The sequence below is a fragment of the Cervus elaphus genome, chromosome 32 (assembly GCF_910594005.1).
Source record: "Cervus elaphus chromosome 32, mCerEla1.1, whole genome shotgun sequence".
Taxonomy (NCBI): domain Eukaryota; kingdom Metazoa; phylum Chordata; class Mammalia; order Artiodactyla; family Cervidae; genus Cervus; species Cervus elaphus.
This window is the reverse complement of record NC_057846.1, coordinates 16,036,477-16,053,816: the sequence shown is the minus strand read 5'-3', so window position 1 is coordinate 16,053,816 and position 17,340 is coordinate 16,036,477. Positions and strand designations below refer to the sequence as shown.

General features: G+C 39.4%; 1 protein-coding gene across 3 annotated transcripts in view; it reads left to right on the top strand.

Moving 5' to 3' along the window:
* ASB5 (ankyrin repeat and SOCS box containing 5) overlaps positions 1-14,394 on the top strand; it is a 40,397-nt gene extending 26,003 nt beyond the window's left edge. For 2 of the 3 annotated variants that reach the window (XM_043893799.1, XM_043893800.1), the window contains exons 2-7: positions 5,600-5,679; positions 7,772-7,879; positions 8,573-8,723; positions 8,872-9,006; positions 11,235-11,426; positions 12,465-14,394. In XM_043893799.1, coding sequence (XP_043749734.1) covers positions 5,600-5,679; positions 7,772-7,879; positions 8,573-8,723; positions 8,872-9,006; positions 11,235-11,426; positions 12,465-12,592 — 794 coding nt within the window. In that variant the 3' untranslated portion in view covers positions 12,593-14,394. Of the gene's footprint in view, positions 1-2,512; positions 2,589-5,599; positions 5,680-7,771; positions 7,880-8,572; positions 8,724-8,871; positions 9,007-11,234; positions 11,427-12,464 lie in introns of those variants that run through there. The other variant, XM_043893801.1, reaches the window with a different exon arrangement.
* Positions 14,395-17,340: the final 2,946 nt, after the last annotated feature.

Here is a 17,340-nt window from a genome sequence, read left to right as displayed (position 1 = left end):
TGGAAGCACATGGGTGGAAACACACAGACCTGTCAGGAGGCAATTGCATTAGGTCAGGCGGGCATGATGGTGGCTTGTGACTAGGGTAGTAGCAGTGGACGTTATGAGACAATAGTGGAAGCTGGATTATGTTTGAATGGGCGAAGCAAAAGGACCTACCAGTGTTTGACTGTGGGGTATGAGAAATAGAAATTCAGGAGTACACGAAGGCTGTTGGTCCTGAAGCACCTGGATGGTGGAGTTGCCATTTACTGATAGGAAGGAGACCTGGGAGGATCACAGGCAGAGCTCAGTCTGCGGTGTGTTCAGTTGCATGGTCTGCTTAGACAGCCAAGTGGAAAAGGTGAAGAGTCAGTTGGAAATACACATCTTGAATTTAGAGGGCAGAGCTGGTCTGAAGATACAGATTTGGGGTGATCAACATGTGGATAATATTTACATCAGTGGGACTAGAAGAGATCCTCCCAAGAATGAATGTAGATGAGGCAAGGACTGAGCTTGAGATGCAGATCCACAAAAAATAAAAGACTAAAGAGAAATAACTTGTTTAATAATAACTGCCTCCCTGCAAAAAGCACAGGAAATAGTCAACACATATGAAGCTTTCCTTTAAACTGCTGTGCTTAAATTTAAGATCATATTATTAGTGCCAGGTGACAGAAGGGATGGTAACCCTGTCTTAAAACAATGGAGAAGCAAAAAGAATAGTTGGTTTTGAGAGAAACATGATGACTTTCCTTTTAAAGATGTCTTGAGATGTCAGCAAAATATCTACAGGAATGTCCAGAATTAAATTTTGTAATGTGTCACAAAAATTCATAGAAAAGGCCAGGCATAGAGGTATTGATTGAAGAGCTCTCTGTGTGGATGTGACCACTGTCTCTGAATTTTGACCGTTCCCTGTCCATTTATATCTCCTACAGACACATGTAAGAGGAATAAGATGAGCTAAAGTTTTGTTATCTTAAATAAATTACTGTATTTCCTGTATAGAAGATGCAGTGAAAAGCTCATAGGACAGACGTACAGAGGTATTTGTTTAAAATGGAATTTGGATTGTATTGTCATATTTCAAATGCTAAACGCATTAGTACAAATGTGCTAAGTACATTCGTGATCACTACAATCCTATGATGGAAACAGAATTATCCTTCCCTTTAAAGCTGAGAAAACTGAGGCTCAAGAGTCCATCTGTGCTGGCCTCTGAGCTCAGGTCTCTGTGATGAAGTCCAGCAGGCTCTGTCCACAACAGCAATGGTAACTGGTTTTTATGAAATGTGTTAAATAGTCTTTCTCCCTTGATTTTGGATGTTCACGGGAGAACTACTATCTTTACTTCGTTAAAAATTTAGTCCTATTTCTTGAGACAAACTGCACCAATGCTTTCGTTTATCTGTGTGGGTGTCTTTTTTTTTTTTTTTCTCCTGTTCCGGCCCATACCCTGTATTCTTGTAAGATAACCAAGGGCTGCGAGATCATGAGCAGGAAATCAATCAGAATAAGTGGCAGGTCCGTGCAAGTCTGCACATGTACCTAAAGTTCCCAAGGTATAGCTCGCTCTGGTGGTCTCAGATCCGGACTAGCATTATGTTCAGGAAATAAATGACAAGGACATAATCTGAGTGGAAAGACAAGGATGGTCTCAGTCTTTGAAGAGACTGGTTTCGGCAATATGTTACTTCCCTAATCGACCACATCATCAAGGATTTGTGTGGCTCTATTAATCTGCCCATCAGAAAAGTACTCAGTAAGGGTCAGTAAATCCCCAGTGATTTTAAAAGTATTTTATAAACCTGTGGATAGGGATGCGTTAGATGTCCTTGAGTCTGAAACTTCGCCACATCTTTGGATCTTCTTTAAGACAAATAACATGAAATTGCATAGTTTTAAAAATTGGCCATGGAAGTTCCAGGTTCTCGACTTCACAGTAAATCCACGTCCATCACAAGGATTGTTGATTTAAGACCTGCAGTCTGTAAAGTGTATTAGCACTTTGCTCTCTGATTCCTATATGAAGATGTCATTGCTTTTCATCTCTCCTTGTCATCTCCTGTTTGAGATGACCGTCCTGACGTTACCGTTCGGGACCACTGAGGAGAATCCGGTGTAACCCAAACCCAGAGAGCCCCCTTCACCACTCCTAAATCTGCTCTCTGATGAGTCCTGCTTCCACATCTGCTGATGGGACTAGGATGGGGAGAAGGCAAAGACTTTCTGAAAAATAAAATGGTTTCATCATAACCCTGGGCAGAGATCCAAGTGTAACACTTTTATTTCATTGCAGAACACATACTGTAAGAAGGAGGGTGGGAAATGAATTGGGAACAATCAGTTTCTCAAAGAGCAGTGAGCAATAATAAGAGGCAATTCTGAAAAGAAATCTGATTTTCCAAAAGCTGTTTTTCTTTTTGGAGGTGAAAGGTCATGTTACAAGGAGCTTAGAGCTCCATAAAATGGCTGAACAGAGCTAACACATACATGGCAAGTGACTTTTTTTTTTTTTCAATGCTGATCAAAAAAAAAAGATATGAGTCGGATTTACCTCAACAGTGGCTGGCTTGAAGTGCCGTGGGGAGATGGTGATTTAGGTATGTTATAGACCCTTACGGACCTGTAAATATCTGAGAACGTGAATGTTTTTGCTCTGGTAAGGTGGTTGTTTACAGAATACGACAGGCTTGCTCCCTGTAAATTATATACCAGATGCCCTGGAACCGGTGTTATTTCTAAATATAGGCACTCGCCTCCCATGTGGCTGCAGGGAGACCGAAGCAGTGAGCATTAGATTAGCTGGTGAAAGTTACAGACTTTTTGTAAAACATTTTCACATTGAATAATTTATCCTAAGGAGTTCAACTGAACTTTTATTTTTTAAATCTTAGATACCCAATGTAAAGTCTAACAAGATTGTAGAGTTTAAAAAGTTGTAAATGAAGATGTTTATTTTTTTTCTGGTCTTGAGAAAGCTTATAAATCTTTATACTGTAAAGCATATCTGTATTGAAAGGTAAGATATTTAATATTGAATATATCTGAATAGAAATTTGCAGTTGCTGATTTTCAGATGTTTGAAAGGGAGAAGCAGGGAGGGGTGAAGGTTTAGTTCAAAACAGAAACTGGAGCGTGATGGATCCTCTGATTCTCACATGTTACCAGATTAATTATAGAAATTCATCTAAGGAATTATAAGGAAGCAGACCAGGTTGGGTTGCTTGGGAGTTAAGTAAGCAGAATTCAAAACAAAAACTTTTTTTCATTGACTCGCCAGCATGTACTATAAATTACTCCTGTAATGGATTGCTATGACTTTATTTCTCAGAGCTTACTTAGGAAAGAAAAAGATAGCAACAGTGTTGATCATTGGCTTAAATACATTTATGAATCATTCAATTGCTTTATATGGTTTATTTAATTAAACTGATAGCACTGAAAATCATTTTGGTCAATAGATGCTGTTACTTATGGCTTGAGTTCCCCTAATTTTGGAGAAGAATTGTTCCTTTAAATTCATATTAAAAACCTCCTGAATGTATCCGTTCATATTTAACAAAGAATGCAAGGTATTATTTGTGCATTTACGTGGCAGGCATGCACTTAGCATGCTCCTTTCCAGCCTGCTCTCAATCCTGTCTCACAGGTAGTATTTTTCCCATTTTATGAGCAAATTGACCCGCAGAGAGTTTAGGTCCCCCCTAAAGGCCACCACCCTAATCTGGTATTCAAGGCCAGGCCTGCCCAGTCGCTCCGTCTTTTTCCTCCATGACCCTTCTGGGCTCCAACCTGCATCTCATCTCTCTCTTTCTCCCGGTCTCCATTTCTCTCACCTCCTCCTCCTCTACCCCACCCCACTGCTTTTAGGCCACAAGCAGAAGGGCTCCTGGGCAGGTGAGCAGAGCTGAGTCCACCCAGGAAAATATTAGTTAATGGGGCAGCGACTCTCAGAAGACTGGCCCCTGCCTTTCAGGCCAAGGGAGCCCTCTCCCACACCATATATTCCCAGTGGGTTTCTCACTGACCACCACCCACACTCTCCTGCAGACTGTGAGACATTTAATTCCCTTCTCATGCCAGTGGAGTTCCTATGAATAGAGATAATAGCAAATGCACATACAAAACTCTGGCTTCAGTTTTTTGTTTTTTTTTTCCATAAAGGACTTGAGGCTTGGTGATAAAAAAAAATGGCAATGGGGACAGAAAGCTCTGTGACCATCTTGGAGGAGAATAGGGGGCTGTGATGGGTGGTAAATTCAGTAAACACTTACATTTCTTTATTTTGGCCCTGATGTGGCCTATTTTCTGAATGATGCTTTTCCATTTTTTCTGTCTTTTGTGAACAACAGCAAGCAATGCTGAATGGTCCAGAAGACTAATGAAATCATTTTGATGGATAAATTGTATGTAAAATAGGAATATCTAGTACCCCTCAGTTGTAAGTATTATTAATTTTTCTGCCCCTTACAGTCTTAATAGTTTACTAGAAAGAAATAAGTCCAAAATGAATCCAAAAGGCCATTTCTGTAGACTGTTCTGGTTAATTGCCACATTACCCAGTGACGGTGGAAGAATGGGCGGTGATAACAGATCAGCCTCATATAATTCAGCATAAGTGTTCAGCGATAAAGTAAGGATAATGAAATTTATTAACCCATTATATAGGAGGGAGCATTAAATGAATATTTAAATTCAAACATTTATTTAAACATTGATTACTTAAAACCTTGTTAATTTACTACTGCTGTGTTGAATAAATGAACATAGTGGTTTTACACATATAACCTGTTTGGAAAATTAATAATTTGCTTATTTAAACATTCACCATGAAAACTGATATATGTTCTGAAGTCCTCCAGAGTTGTGCTCTGTAGTCAAGTTGTTTAATGATAAAACAAACAACTGCATATGATTTTGAAAGCATTGAATTTTATCTTCATAGATGGAACTTGAAACATAACTGTTCCCCCCAAAGACTTACTTATGATGATGACTTTAGCATTTTATTTTGTGAGAACATAAGGCTTCATTTCTTATAGATTATTATTTTCCTGCCAGATTTGCCCTATTAACAAATAGTTATTGGGGTACACTAATTCAATTCTGCTTTTAATATGATATGGGAGTGTTGCATCCTGGAAAGAAACAATACCCCAAAACTAATAAAAGATAACTCTTTGTTCAGTTGATAATTCAAAGAATTTGATGTTGGGCTTATTAATTTTTTGGATAAGCAGGAAATAATGCTGGGTGGAAAGGCAAAACAATGGCAATCGAGTTGTAACAATTCAGTTCTGGAATTAGAGTATGTGACTCTTTTTAAATGTTTTCATTTCTTCTAGTGCTTTCACTTCCTCAACTTTAAAACAGAAATAATAACGATACGTACCTCAAAGAGTTGGTGCCAGGTGCGTGCACGCTCCTTTGTGTCCAACTCTTTGAGACCTAATGGACTGTAGCCTGCCAGGTTCCTCTGTCCATGGGATTCTCCAGACAAAAATACTGGAGTGGGTTGCATTTCCATGGGGTCGGAAAAGAGTTGACAACAAGAACCACCATGAGGGTTTGCTCTAACTCATAGATTTTTGTTTTCTTTCTTTTCTGGAAGGTTCCTGGGCAGATCGGTCACCACTACATGAAGCAGCCAGTCAAGGTCGTCTTCTAGCTCTGAGAACATTGTTATCACAGGTAAAATATAACATATACTTTTATAATGTAATATATTATAATACATAAGTTTATGATATAACTTATAGTTTAAAATTTGTCTCTGTTCCCTGAGCATACAGCATTCATTATCAATAGTAATCAACTCAAAAACAACAAAATTGCTTAATAACTTTTACTGGCTTTTTATTTTAACTCATATTGTTAGCCAAACCCATAGTTTCTCATTTATCTTTTGAAACGTGTTTTAAAACATTTTGGCAATGTATGACAAAACCCACTGCAATGTTGTGAAGTAATTAGCCTCCAACTAATAAAAATAAATGAAAAAAAAGAAGAAATAGTTAAAAAAAAATAAAACATTTTGGTATAGTCTTATGTCTTAGTATTTCAAATTTCTCACACATTTTAAATATGCTTACATCAGTACAGTGGTGTGCAGCTAATTGTAGGCTTAGTTTGGTCATAAAATATCCAAGAAAGGATAATCAGACCAGATGCTGTAACAATGCTTTTTACATTATGGTAATCTGTAGTAAGTTATGGGGGTTTGCCTATGAAAGCCACAAAACAGTCATTTTTACACCTCTCTGATATCAGACTCACCGGAGGAAAAAATAAAGCACAGAGTCCTTTTAAAGGACTCTGGCTTGGCCAGTGGGATATGAATGCACACCCAGATCCGGAAGTCCTTGCCCTGGTGCTTCTCAGAATCAGGGAGACAGGAGTTTTCTCAAAGGACTACAAGGGGAGGAAGTGTTGTGTTACCCACTTTAAGTAACACTGCCCTGGGCTCTGGTCACCTGGACTCCAGGCTGGCACTTGAGGTGAACCACAGCCTGTCAGAGCTTCCTTTTACTCACCTGTGAACTGAGGTTGCAGAACAAGACACTCCTTAGGGCCTTCCAGTTCTGGGATAATCTGCTGACTATGTGGTTCGCTCATCACTTGATGAAATATACAATAAAAACTGCAAAACCATCACTAACTCCTGAGGGGCAACCCCTCTGAAAGGGTCACGCAGTTCTTGGAGAGGAGGAGAGTCTTAGGAGATTTGTAAGCGCATGTCCACAGACAGGCCAGCCGAGAGGGTCAGAGGCTGTGTCTGGAGACCTTCTGAGACGGAACCAGGACCCTTGCAGAGGCTTCTGTCATCGGTCACCCTCGTGGGCAGTGGCTGGTAATCAGCTCTCCAGGTCTGGCTGCGGACTGGCCAATTTGAAACCTCTGATAGGGTGATTCAAGGGATCTTTAAAAATTGCCACTCGCTAGTAGCAAAGATTTGGGATGATATTTATTTTCTTGCCTTCATTTTAAGATTCTTCGTGTCCTTCCTGGTGTTGTTATAGATCATGGTAACCTGTAAGATGTTATGGGCCTTTGGCCACAAAAATCTTCCTGTGATGGTGGTAATATGATTGTCCGTAGAGTGAATTATCAAATATAGCAGGAAGGCAAGGAACCTTTTTCCCTAGCAACAGTTAAATATTTTAGACTGATATCATTAGTTTATTTGGAATAAAAATATTTAGGTTTTACTTAATTTTGATTGAATAATAAAATAAGACATTTTCTGTATGCTGGGCATTTTAATCATTATTGCTTTGCATGTATCATCTCATTTAATCATACCAATATATTTAGAGGTTAGAGTAGCAATCCGAATTTAAAAAATACTGCATTATGGCACTTCAAACTCATATCTAACTGACTCTATATTGAGACTTGTTAATCCGAATTTAAAAAAATACTGCATTATGGCACTTCAAACTCACATCTAACTGACTCTGTATTGAGACTTGTTAACCACCAGCATATAATCTAGTTGATGTGGCTCAGAGCGGGCTGCCCCAAATATGTCAAGGTGGCTCAGAATCTGTCCGACAAACCACTTAAGGCTGTGTGGGATGCAATATTGATGGTTACAACAGTTTGGTTCAGGGGATCTCACAGCTGCGTGGCTCTGGGTGTTTGAACTGGTCGTGCCTGCTAATCTGAAATCCAATTTTCCTGAGATGTTCTGGTCTTTGCTATCACCTTCTAATGACAGTTACACAGGGGATCTTTCTCTGACTTTCTGCCCACGTTTCAAAATTATTGATGTCATATTTAGGGTTATAATGTCAACGCAGTGACCATAGACCATGTCACGCCATTACATGAAGCCTGCCTTGGAGATCACGTGGCCTGTGCCAGGACACTTCTGCAAGCTGGAGCCAACGTAAGTACCCCCGGAATGCATTCCCCATCCCACATGGGCTGCCTGAGAGAAGCAGGCAAAGTCCTCATTTTGCTTCTCTTGCCTTCTTAGTAGTTTTCAAAAATAGAGCAAAAAGAAAGCTCTCAAATTGCCTGTTAGCACTCCAAGCACGACTTCCAATCTTTGTAAAAGAATGTGTAGCACACTGCAGGGTATGGAGTATCCCTTAGGCTATTTCCTGCTTTTGCGATTCTAAATAACAATACACGAACGTCTTTAAGCTATAATGTTTGCTCATCTTTTGAATTTATTTTTTTAGATAAATTCTCAGAAATAGGATTTCCAATTTCAGCTGCCAACCAGCAAAGTGGCTTCATCACTATTACATTTGTACCTTTTTCCCCCTACCTACCAAGTACCTAATCATTTAATTCATTTCTGTGTATTTGATTCTAGAGTTTTTTTTCCCCAGAATTCCACTAGTTTCATGCCCACTCCTGTGGATTATCCACCACTTCATATTTCTATTTATCCCTTAGCATTTTCAAGCTTTGCTTACGGATGTGTGTGTGAGCTTAAATAGGCTTTGTTACGTTTACTGCACACTCCTTCTCAGTTAATATCTGTTTCCACACACGTACCTGTTTTGAATGGCTGACAGCGAATGGCGAGTGGTTCTGTGACTCTCATCCTCAGAGCTCTGGTTTGGTCTAGGTAAACGCGATCACCATAGACGGCGTGACCCCCTTATTCAACGCATGTTCACAAGGCAGCACCAGCTGCACAGAACTGCTCCTGGAATATGGCGCCAAACCCCAGCTGGAGTCCTGCCTGCCTTCCCCTACTCACGAGGCGGCCAGCAAAGGTGACTGTGGCTGGGTGAAGTGACAAGGGGAGAAAGTCCCTTCGGCCGCAGGCATAGTGAATAAGGCTGCGGGGAGAAGCCTGGGGGGCCGCTGTGTGTGGGAGGTGGGGGTTCAGGAGACAAGCTCACCTGTACTTTGTTTTGGCAGGTCACCACGAATGTCTGGAAATCCTGATATCCTGGGGTGTAGATGTTGACCAAGACATTCCCCATCTGGGAACCCCTCTGTATGTAGCTTGCATGTCCCAGCAGTTCCATTGCGTCCGGAAGCTTCTTTACGCTGGTAATTTTCTATACCCCATCTTCCATTCTGTCTGTACACACAAGCGGTTCTTCAGCTTCGTGTTGACTTTTCTAAATAAGCTTCTTTAAAAATTACACCTTATGGATAAAAATGTTCTTATTCTAAGCATCCTCACCTATAACTCTAAAATCCATAAAAAGAAGCACATTTGTGGTAACTCCACTTGACCTTAAAACTCCAAAAGTCCTACCTGTAAAAGGTCATAAAATTAAAATCCTCAAGGTTGGATATAATGGTGCCAAAGATCTCTATCTCTGTGAACAAACCTATCAAAAGAAACATTAGGGATTATAACTGCTTAGGTAACCTTGTCTTTCAAGACTTTGCCCCACTTTGTAATTTACCCAAAAAGACTTAATACCCTTTCACTTTCTTGAAATAAGCCAATTCCTTAAAGTTCAGCTTCAGCCCCTAAGAAACTATTCATAATCTTCTGAGACCATGTGGTATCTTCTACTCTAGGACTGCGAGCCCTTTTAAGATATGAATTAGATCTTTTTTTCCATCAACTCTTCCCTCTAGCTCAGTGCCTATCATGTGACAGGTGCTCAAAATATACATAAAATGAGTAAATGGATTTCTGTAGTTTTTATTGTTTATGACACTCATTCAGACTCTGATATATGAAAGTGAAAGTGTTAGTCACTCAGTCCTGTCCGACTTTTTGTGACCCCATGGACTGTAGCCCTCCAGGCTCCTCTGTCCATGGGATTTCCCAGGCAAGAATTCTGGAGTGGGTTGCTACTCCCTTCTCCAGGGGATCTTCCCGACTCAGGGATAGAACTTGGGTCTTGCACATTGCAGGCAGATTCTTTACCATCTGAGCCTCCAGGGAAGTCATGTATATTTTTAGTAATCCTATTATGTGTTACTCACTTCATCTTGGCTAAATTATAGACTTCTTCATGCAGTGTCTGCATCCACTATTTCTTTCTCTTTATACCTAGTAAGAGTCTTAAACATGAGTTCTGCTAATAATGGCTGGCAGATTGTTATTTTCTGGCACTGTTCACCCATAAATTTGTATAACCAGAAGAACTTATTCTTTACAACCTTCTTTATTTTGCTTGCAATGTTATTCTCTTCCCAATATTTTATATTGGGCAAAAAAAAAAAAACAAGCTGAAGCAGTATTGTTAGTAATTGTGGATTGGTTGTTATTTGCAGGCTCTGATCTCCCATAAAATTGGTGTAACCAATGAAATTTATGCTTTCTCTATGGAGACTTTGTTATGGAATATAATTTTTTCACTAAATCTGTATATTTGACTTAAAAATATTGAAAACAAATACATTTACTGAAACTTGAGAGTATCAGGAGGGCCATAGAGGTACCATGAAATGTGCTGCTTCTTGCAAACATCATCGGTTTTATTGATGGTGTCAGAAAGCAGAGCTGAGAAGGACTTAAAGGATTTTTATTAACAGGTCTGTCTTGGTGTTATAACTTTTTATGTATTGGAAAACGGGATCATTATTCTTTACAATATTAAACAGCACATATTCATTGCACGTGTGTCAAATGACCACCATGTGCCAGGGGTTTGCACCAAGATAAAATAACTGTGTAATAGGTAATTTAACATGTAAGGATATTTTAATATAAGCATTTAAAAAACTTACTTTGCATGCAGAAATATAATGTGCTCTTCTATTTAAAAGGCTCAGCACCTTTATATACTTATTGAATTAAACTGTCTGAGTGAGAGGGGGACAAATCTGTATACATTTTACCCAAAAAGCTCACATATCTACAGTCATAAGTTTTCCAAGAAACCAAACAGCTCTATTGCCTTAAAATAAATGAAAAGAATAAGAACAATAAGCTCTTAAATAATCCTAAGAATGATCCATTGTGAGGAAAATGATTATGTCAACCTAATCGTGCACTGTAAATACTAGTTAATATGATTACTTTGGGAATTGTGTAAAATTAAAAAAAAATAATTATGAGATTTTTCAAGCAAGAGGAAAATATTAGAGGACCTAACGGAAGTGTGAACTCTCCATCCAGGTGTATTGCATTTTAAGATGTAATACATGTACGTATGAAGCATATTTATGAGATCTGCATGTGCATATATATTGCATACAAAGAAGTAGCTCATCGTAGAGAATTGAGGTCCTCTTTGTGGCTGACACATCTGCCTCCCTTTGCTGAGGGAGGCGATTCGTCTCACAAACCATCATTCCTCATTTCCGTGTAGGCGCTGATGTACAAAAAGGCAAATATTGGGATACTCCATTACACGCTGCTGCTCAACAGTCCTGTACGGAAATTGTAAACTTACTGCTAGAATTTGGAGCGGACATCAATGCCAAAAACACAGATCTTCTGCGACCTGTCGATGTGGCGACTTCTAATAGTTTGGTGGAAAGATTATTGCTTCAGCATGAAGGTAAGAAGAATCTATGAGGGCATTAAAAACATTTTGAAGGGCTTGAAATAGATGAAATTAGAAGACTTTTTGTTGGCATGTAAAATAACAATGGCATAACATTTGGAATATTTGTTGAAGGAAGATAACTTTTTAACTTGGGTTGCATCCATAAAGAAGGTATCATGAGGATTTTGATTTTCTTTGTTCTCATCTTCCCTAAATTCTGTATTCCTTCAGTTAAGTTAAATATATTATTTTTTGACAGTAAACAATATGTTGATTCTGTTTAAATATATATTTCTTAATATATATCTTGAAATATGCCCCATTTTATAAGGATATGCATCATCTACAGTGTGTTATAGAAACATAATCATGAAGTATTTTTGTTCTAAAACAGAAATTCTAAAGCCTGGTCTAGACACTAGAGTAAAATTTGCTTCGGCTTAAATAGTTAACCTAATTTGAGAAAAATAATTTTTTTTAATTCCCGCTTTAGTGCATAACATTTCTTGGAGCTGTTGATTTATATGTCCTTCATAAAGCAGGAGATTTATGTCTCCTTCAAAAAGCAAAAAGCCTTGTTTATGAAGCTTTATAAACAACAATAATTTCATAAGCCCAAAGATTAAAATATATTAAAGAACATGCATGGATTATATCTCAATTATAATAAAGTCTTACAAATAAAAGCAATACATATGCTTATATAAATTTCCCTAGGTTAATGGGTTTCCCAGGTGGTGTAGTGGTAAAGTATACGCTTACATTGCTGTGTTCGGTCCCTGGGTTGTGAAGATCCCCTGGAGGAGGAAATGGCAACCCACTCCAGTGTTCTTGCCTGGAAATTCCAGGACAGAGGAACTTGGCGGGCTACAGTCCATGGGGTCACAAAGAGTCAGAGAAGACTGAGCATGCACAAACACACGATGGTCATACTGCCCTAATTTATTGCAAAGCTCTGTCGGTTTTCTGTGTGGTTTGATTTCATGTGTCTTACAACCCAGAAAAATCCATTTTGATTTTAATGAACAAATACTTGCACGTTTCTTACAGCCACCCCAAGCTCTCTATGCCAGCTCTGCAGACTCTGTATCAGAAACTACATCGGTAGACCAAGGTTACACCTTATCCCACAGCTCCAGCTGCCAACGTTGTTGCAGAATTTCTTACAGTATCGATAAGGGAGTAAAACAATTCTAAACGTCTGAAAATCAGAAATTTCTATTTCATCTGCATAGTGTATATTTCATATTAAAACATGCTAAAGAGATGGTAGAGATATGAGAACACCCAGGAAGAAGTGAAATAGCAATTTTAGTTAAAGTGTACTAGTTCATAGTATGTTTTATGCATTTTTACTGTTTTTGGAGACTATAATATGTTTAAAGTATCTATGTGAACCCCTACCAAAAGTATTCATATATTTTTGAAGGTCTATATTCTTCAATTAATGTTTATGCTTTTAAGTTTTGGCCTCTGTAATTGATTATTTCTGTATTGTTGATATTAATACAAAATATGAGTATGGTTTAGAAAAGAGCAGCTCATATATTTTTTTGAAATAAACATGACTGTCATTCAGGAAACCCACTATGTTAATTGTTTACTTATCATTTAATGATCAATTGAGTAAAGAAAAGACAAATTGCCTCTTTCCTGCAAAGGTCCCAGCGATCACTTCACTGCCTTAGGTAAACCTGTTTCAGAAGCTGGCAGGACTAGAATGATCACTACAGCTGTCTCACCCTGAGAAGTCTGGAGCATTACACACTTCTCAGTGTATTTGAAGACCCTTTCCTACTCATGAGTGGTCTCTCAGGGTCTCTCTTCTGTGCTTTTACACATATCACCCCAGCCTCCTCCATTCAGAGGCTGCCGGGAGCTGGTGAGACTTGGACCAGGAAAATGAACTTCATATCTAGTTGATAAAGAGGCCCTGGGTCACACTCTAGGAATCAGGGGGGCCCAAGGCTGTAGAAAGTGGAAGATAACAAGTGCCTTAAAATGTGGGGTTTTCAAAGAAAAGGAAAAAGGGTATTACTTAGCAAACATAGAAACCTTAGGAAATGTCCCCATCTGTGGACCTTCATTGTGGTGTTTCTAATTCTTCCGGGCTCAGCATAGACTATACTGTAAAGGGATGCTGTACATAAGAAGGTTTCCTCTGTGGGGGTTTATTCTCTTCTGCTTAATGTATTTGAGTGCAATATAAAAAGTAATTTAAAAAATAAAATTAAACATTTAAAAAAACCTCTCTGTGTCTACTTTGTAGTTTAAACTATTTGAATTTATAAGATAATAAGATACTTATAACACTGTGTAAAGTAGAAGAAAATACTTGGATGAGTCCTATAAATTTATCAAATTTTGATAAAGCATTTTGATAGCCAGGGGCCTTTCCTTTTTACTTAATTCTTGACTGAGTGCCAGAGACCTGTGGGAAATAAACTATTATTGTATATAACCCCAAAGTTATTAAGAGTACATTTTTAAAGAATCATTCTAGATTTTCAAAAGTCAGAATAAGGTTGTGGCATGTTTGTTTAAAAAAATGTCTTCTATGTGGCTAGAGACTTTTAAATTTGTCTGTTTTACAAAATATCTGTTTAATAAATTTGTAATATCCTCAGAATAATATGCATTTAACCTTTTTTATTATAGAGTAACCCTATTAAACATAATCACATATTAAAATTGCTTTTCAGTAAAACAGTGCCTACTAGTATTTTTCCTGAGCAAGAAGTCATCTTAGGGTACAAGGCATCCCTTTTAATTGGTCTTATGTCAGTAAGAGAAGCAAATATCAAATATTAAAATAAAAATTGACACCTGGAAAGTTTTAGAGTGCTGATACCTTGTATATTAGCTTGAGTATGATTATCGTATCAAAGAACTGTTCTAATTTAAACATATCATATGTATGTTACTATATTAAAGTGTGATGTTTATCCCTGGAATAAACCAGTTTTTTTTTCTGTTCTAATTAGTATTTGATTTTATAATGGAAGGTAATGGAGAATATGATTCCATTGTCCTAGTCGTATTTACCACTGGTTTTCAAATCACTGCATCAGGAGCAGTAAGTATAGCATAATGCCAATTGACACTGTGAAGTTCCTCTAATCAAAATTTTTTTACATATATGTCTAAAGGTCCAAGGACAAAATTCTACAAAGGCAAAATAAAAAAATACTACAGATAGTCCTATACCATACTTAGTATGGGGTTGCCTCCTGATCAACCCATCATAAGGTGAAAATATCATATGTTGAAAATGCATTTAATACACCTCCTCACAGAACATTAGCACTCAGCCTGGCCCACCTTACATGTGCTCAGATCACGTACATTAGCCTACAGTTGGGCAAAATCATCAAACACAAAACCTAGTTTATAATAAAGCATTGACGATCCCATGCAGTTGACCGGATATTGTACTGCCAGTGAAAAGCAGGCAGTTGTCTGGGTCTAGGACGGCGACACGTGTATCAGTTGCTCGGCTCTGTGGTCAGGGGACTGCCTGGGAGCGGCGGGTCCTGCCCAGCGTCGAGAAATCTGGTGGGACAGGCGACCACTGGCCTGGGACAGAGACCCAAGTGCAACCCTCAAAGTACGATTTCTACCGAAGGCACATGCTTTTCAGGTCATCCTAAAGTCGAAAAACCAGTAGGTCGGGGACCATCTGTATTTGACACGAGATTAAACAAATATGGTGAAATAAATGCTGGAGTAATGCACTGTGCTAAACACATTTATTTTTGTAGGAAAAAGTACTTAATGTCTATTGTTGTAACCACACAGTACAGATGTTCAGAAATCAGTAAATGGAAACCCAGTGTGAAAGGATGGCCTCTTCTGAAAAGGTCTAAGAGTATCCACTGTGTTTCCTTAGACAGCCCTGAAGCCAGGTGACTGGTTCTCCATTTACTACCAACAATTTAAACAAATGATCCACTCCCTTGGGTTATTCCCACCTTTTTACTCTAAGTTCTCTACTTTCTTATATATAATTGCTTTAAGGTTTGCCCTCTCTCTTAAAAGCCTTAACAATCATTCTCAGTCTTTTTTGGGGGCAAATTTTGTTCAGAAAATTCAGGCCTTGTTACCTCTCCATCTGCTCTAGGACTTCAACAAAAAAAGGGGTGCCCTTCGAGGAATATAAATGACCTAAATATATAAAATGAAACATCCACTGGGATCGCTAAGTGCAGTGGATTAGGTCCGCCTGCTAGAAACAGGAGAGTTTAGTGTTTCTGAGTCCCAACCCAAATGGGACCCAACCACTCAACCAAACTCAGTGATTCACCCCTCAGACCATGAAGGTTCCCAAAGGCTCGAGGAGAGAAAGGCTGTGCTTCAGGGGGGCACAGGCCCTGGTAACAACCAGGAGAGGCTTTGCTGGATGTGGGGTGGGAGACGCAATGAGTCAGGACGTTCGCTCTCAGGACAGCTCCATCACAGGAAGACCGTTTTCCCCCTAGGGCTTCCCTGATAGCTCACTGGGTAAAGAATCTGCCTGCAAGGCAGGAGACCCAGGTTCGATTCCTGAGTCGGGAAGATCCACCTCCCCGGCTCATCCCTTGTCAAAATCATGCCTCGTCAGGGTGAGGCGTGCAGGCAGATAATCTATGAAACGTGCAGGAGGAGGAACAGGGTTTCTTCCCCAGCGGGGAGCTGAGGCTGGGCTGGAGGACAGGGTGATGTGGTACCAGCATCCTGCTCTAGACCAAGGAATAAAGGTGTGCAGAAAACCCTGCTTCTGATCCTCCTGCACCAGAGACAAGACGGAACTAACACCCTACACCAGGGATTTTTTTTAAAGAGTTTGGGTTTGTTTGTTTTGTTTTGTTTTGTTTTTGGCAGGGGAGAATGGTGACTCCATCTCTCCATATCATTCATTCTTGTGCCCAAGGCAGGATTCTTAGCTTGTCCCTTCCTCAAAAGGGACAAGGTAGCATTTGGGACTTGACACCACCTCTCAGACCCTGGACTTCAGGGAACCCAGGACTATTGAGAGTGAAGGCAGTTCCATCTGGGGCCAGGATTCAGGCTTCCAATAGCTGCCCCTCATACTGCCAACCCCCCCTGCCCCATTATAAGGAGGAGGGGTTCTGTCATCACTGGTCCCCTTCCCCCAGGGCAGTGACTGACCCACAGAACATGGGGGATGGGCCTCAGCTCTGGATCTGTCCAGTCTGGACCTAGCACAGCCCAGAGGGTAAGTTAAACACAAACACACACAGTTCTACACTTCCCAAGGACAAATATTAATTCTCAGGGACAGGACAATTCAAACACAATTCAAAGGAGGAACAGAAGCATTCTCCTAACTAGCTCATAATTTTTAAGGCCTCCCTCTCAAAGTGAAGTCAGCATTTTACATTTTTATGTTTCAAATTATTATGCAGATCCATATCCATTATGTACAGGAAGGCATAAGGCCTTAGGCACTAAATGACTTTGAAAAGAAGGACTCAATTTAATGGTCTCAGTCTGGGGGAAGGGAAGCAGTAATTTTGGACTCTGTTATAGTCTCCTTAAAAAAAAACAAAAAACTGAAGGTATTAAAAGGAACCTCACAAACTTCTCAAGTTGTGCATGGGAGGAAAATTACATGGTCAACCCAGCCACATATGCCAACTTTAGGAACATTGGGTTCGACCCTGTTCCAGGGTTCCACACTCAGAGCATCCCATGCTTGGCTTAATGGTCATCTTGAAATGCTTAATTTTTCAACAGTGGGCCCCACAGTTTTATTCCGATTCTGTTCCGATTCTGCTGTGACACTATAAATACTCCAGTGACTAACATCCATGTGGAGACACGTTTTCATCTTTGGGTGATGTTGCAGTCCGAGCACGGATTGGAAAGGAATTTTTAGACACAGAATGTTGCAGAAAGGAATGGGTTTAAGAACCAAAGAGCAGAG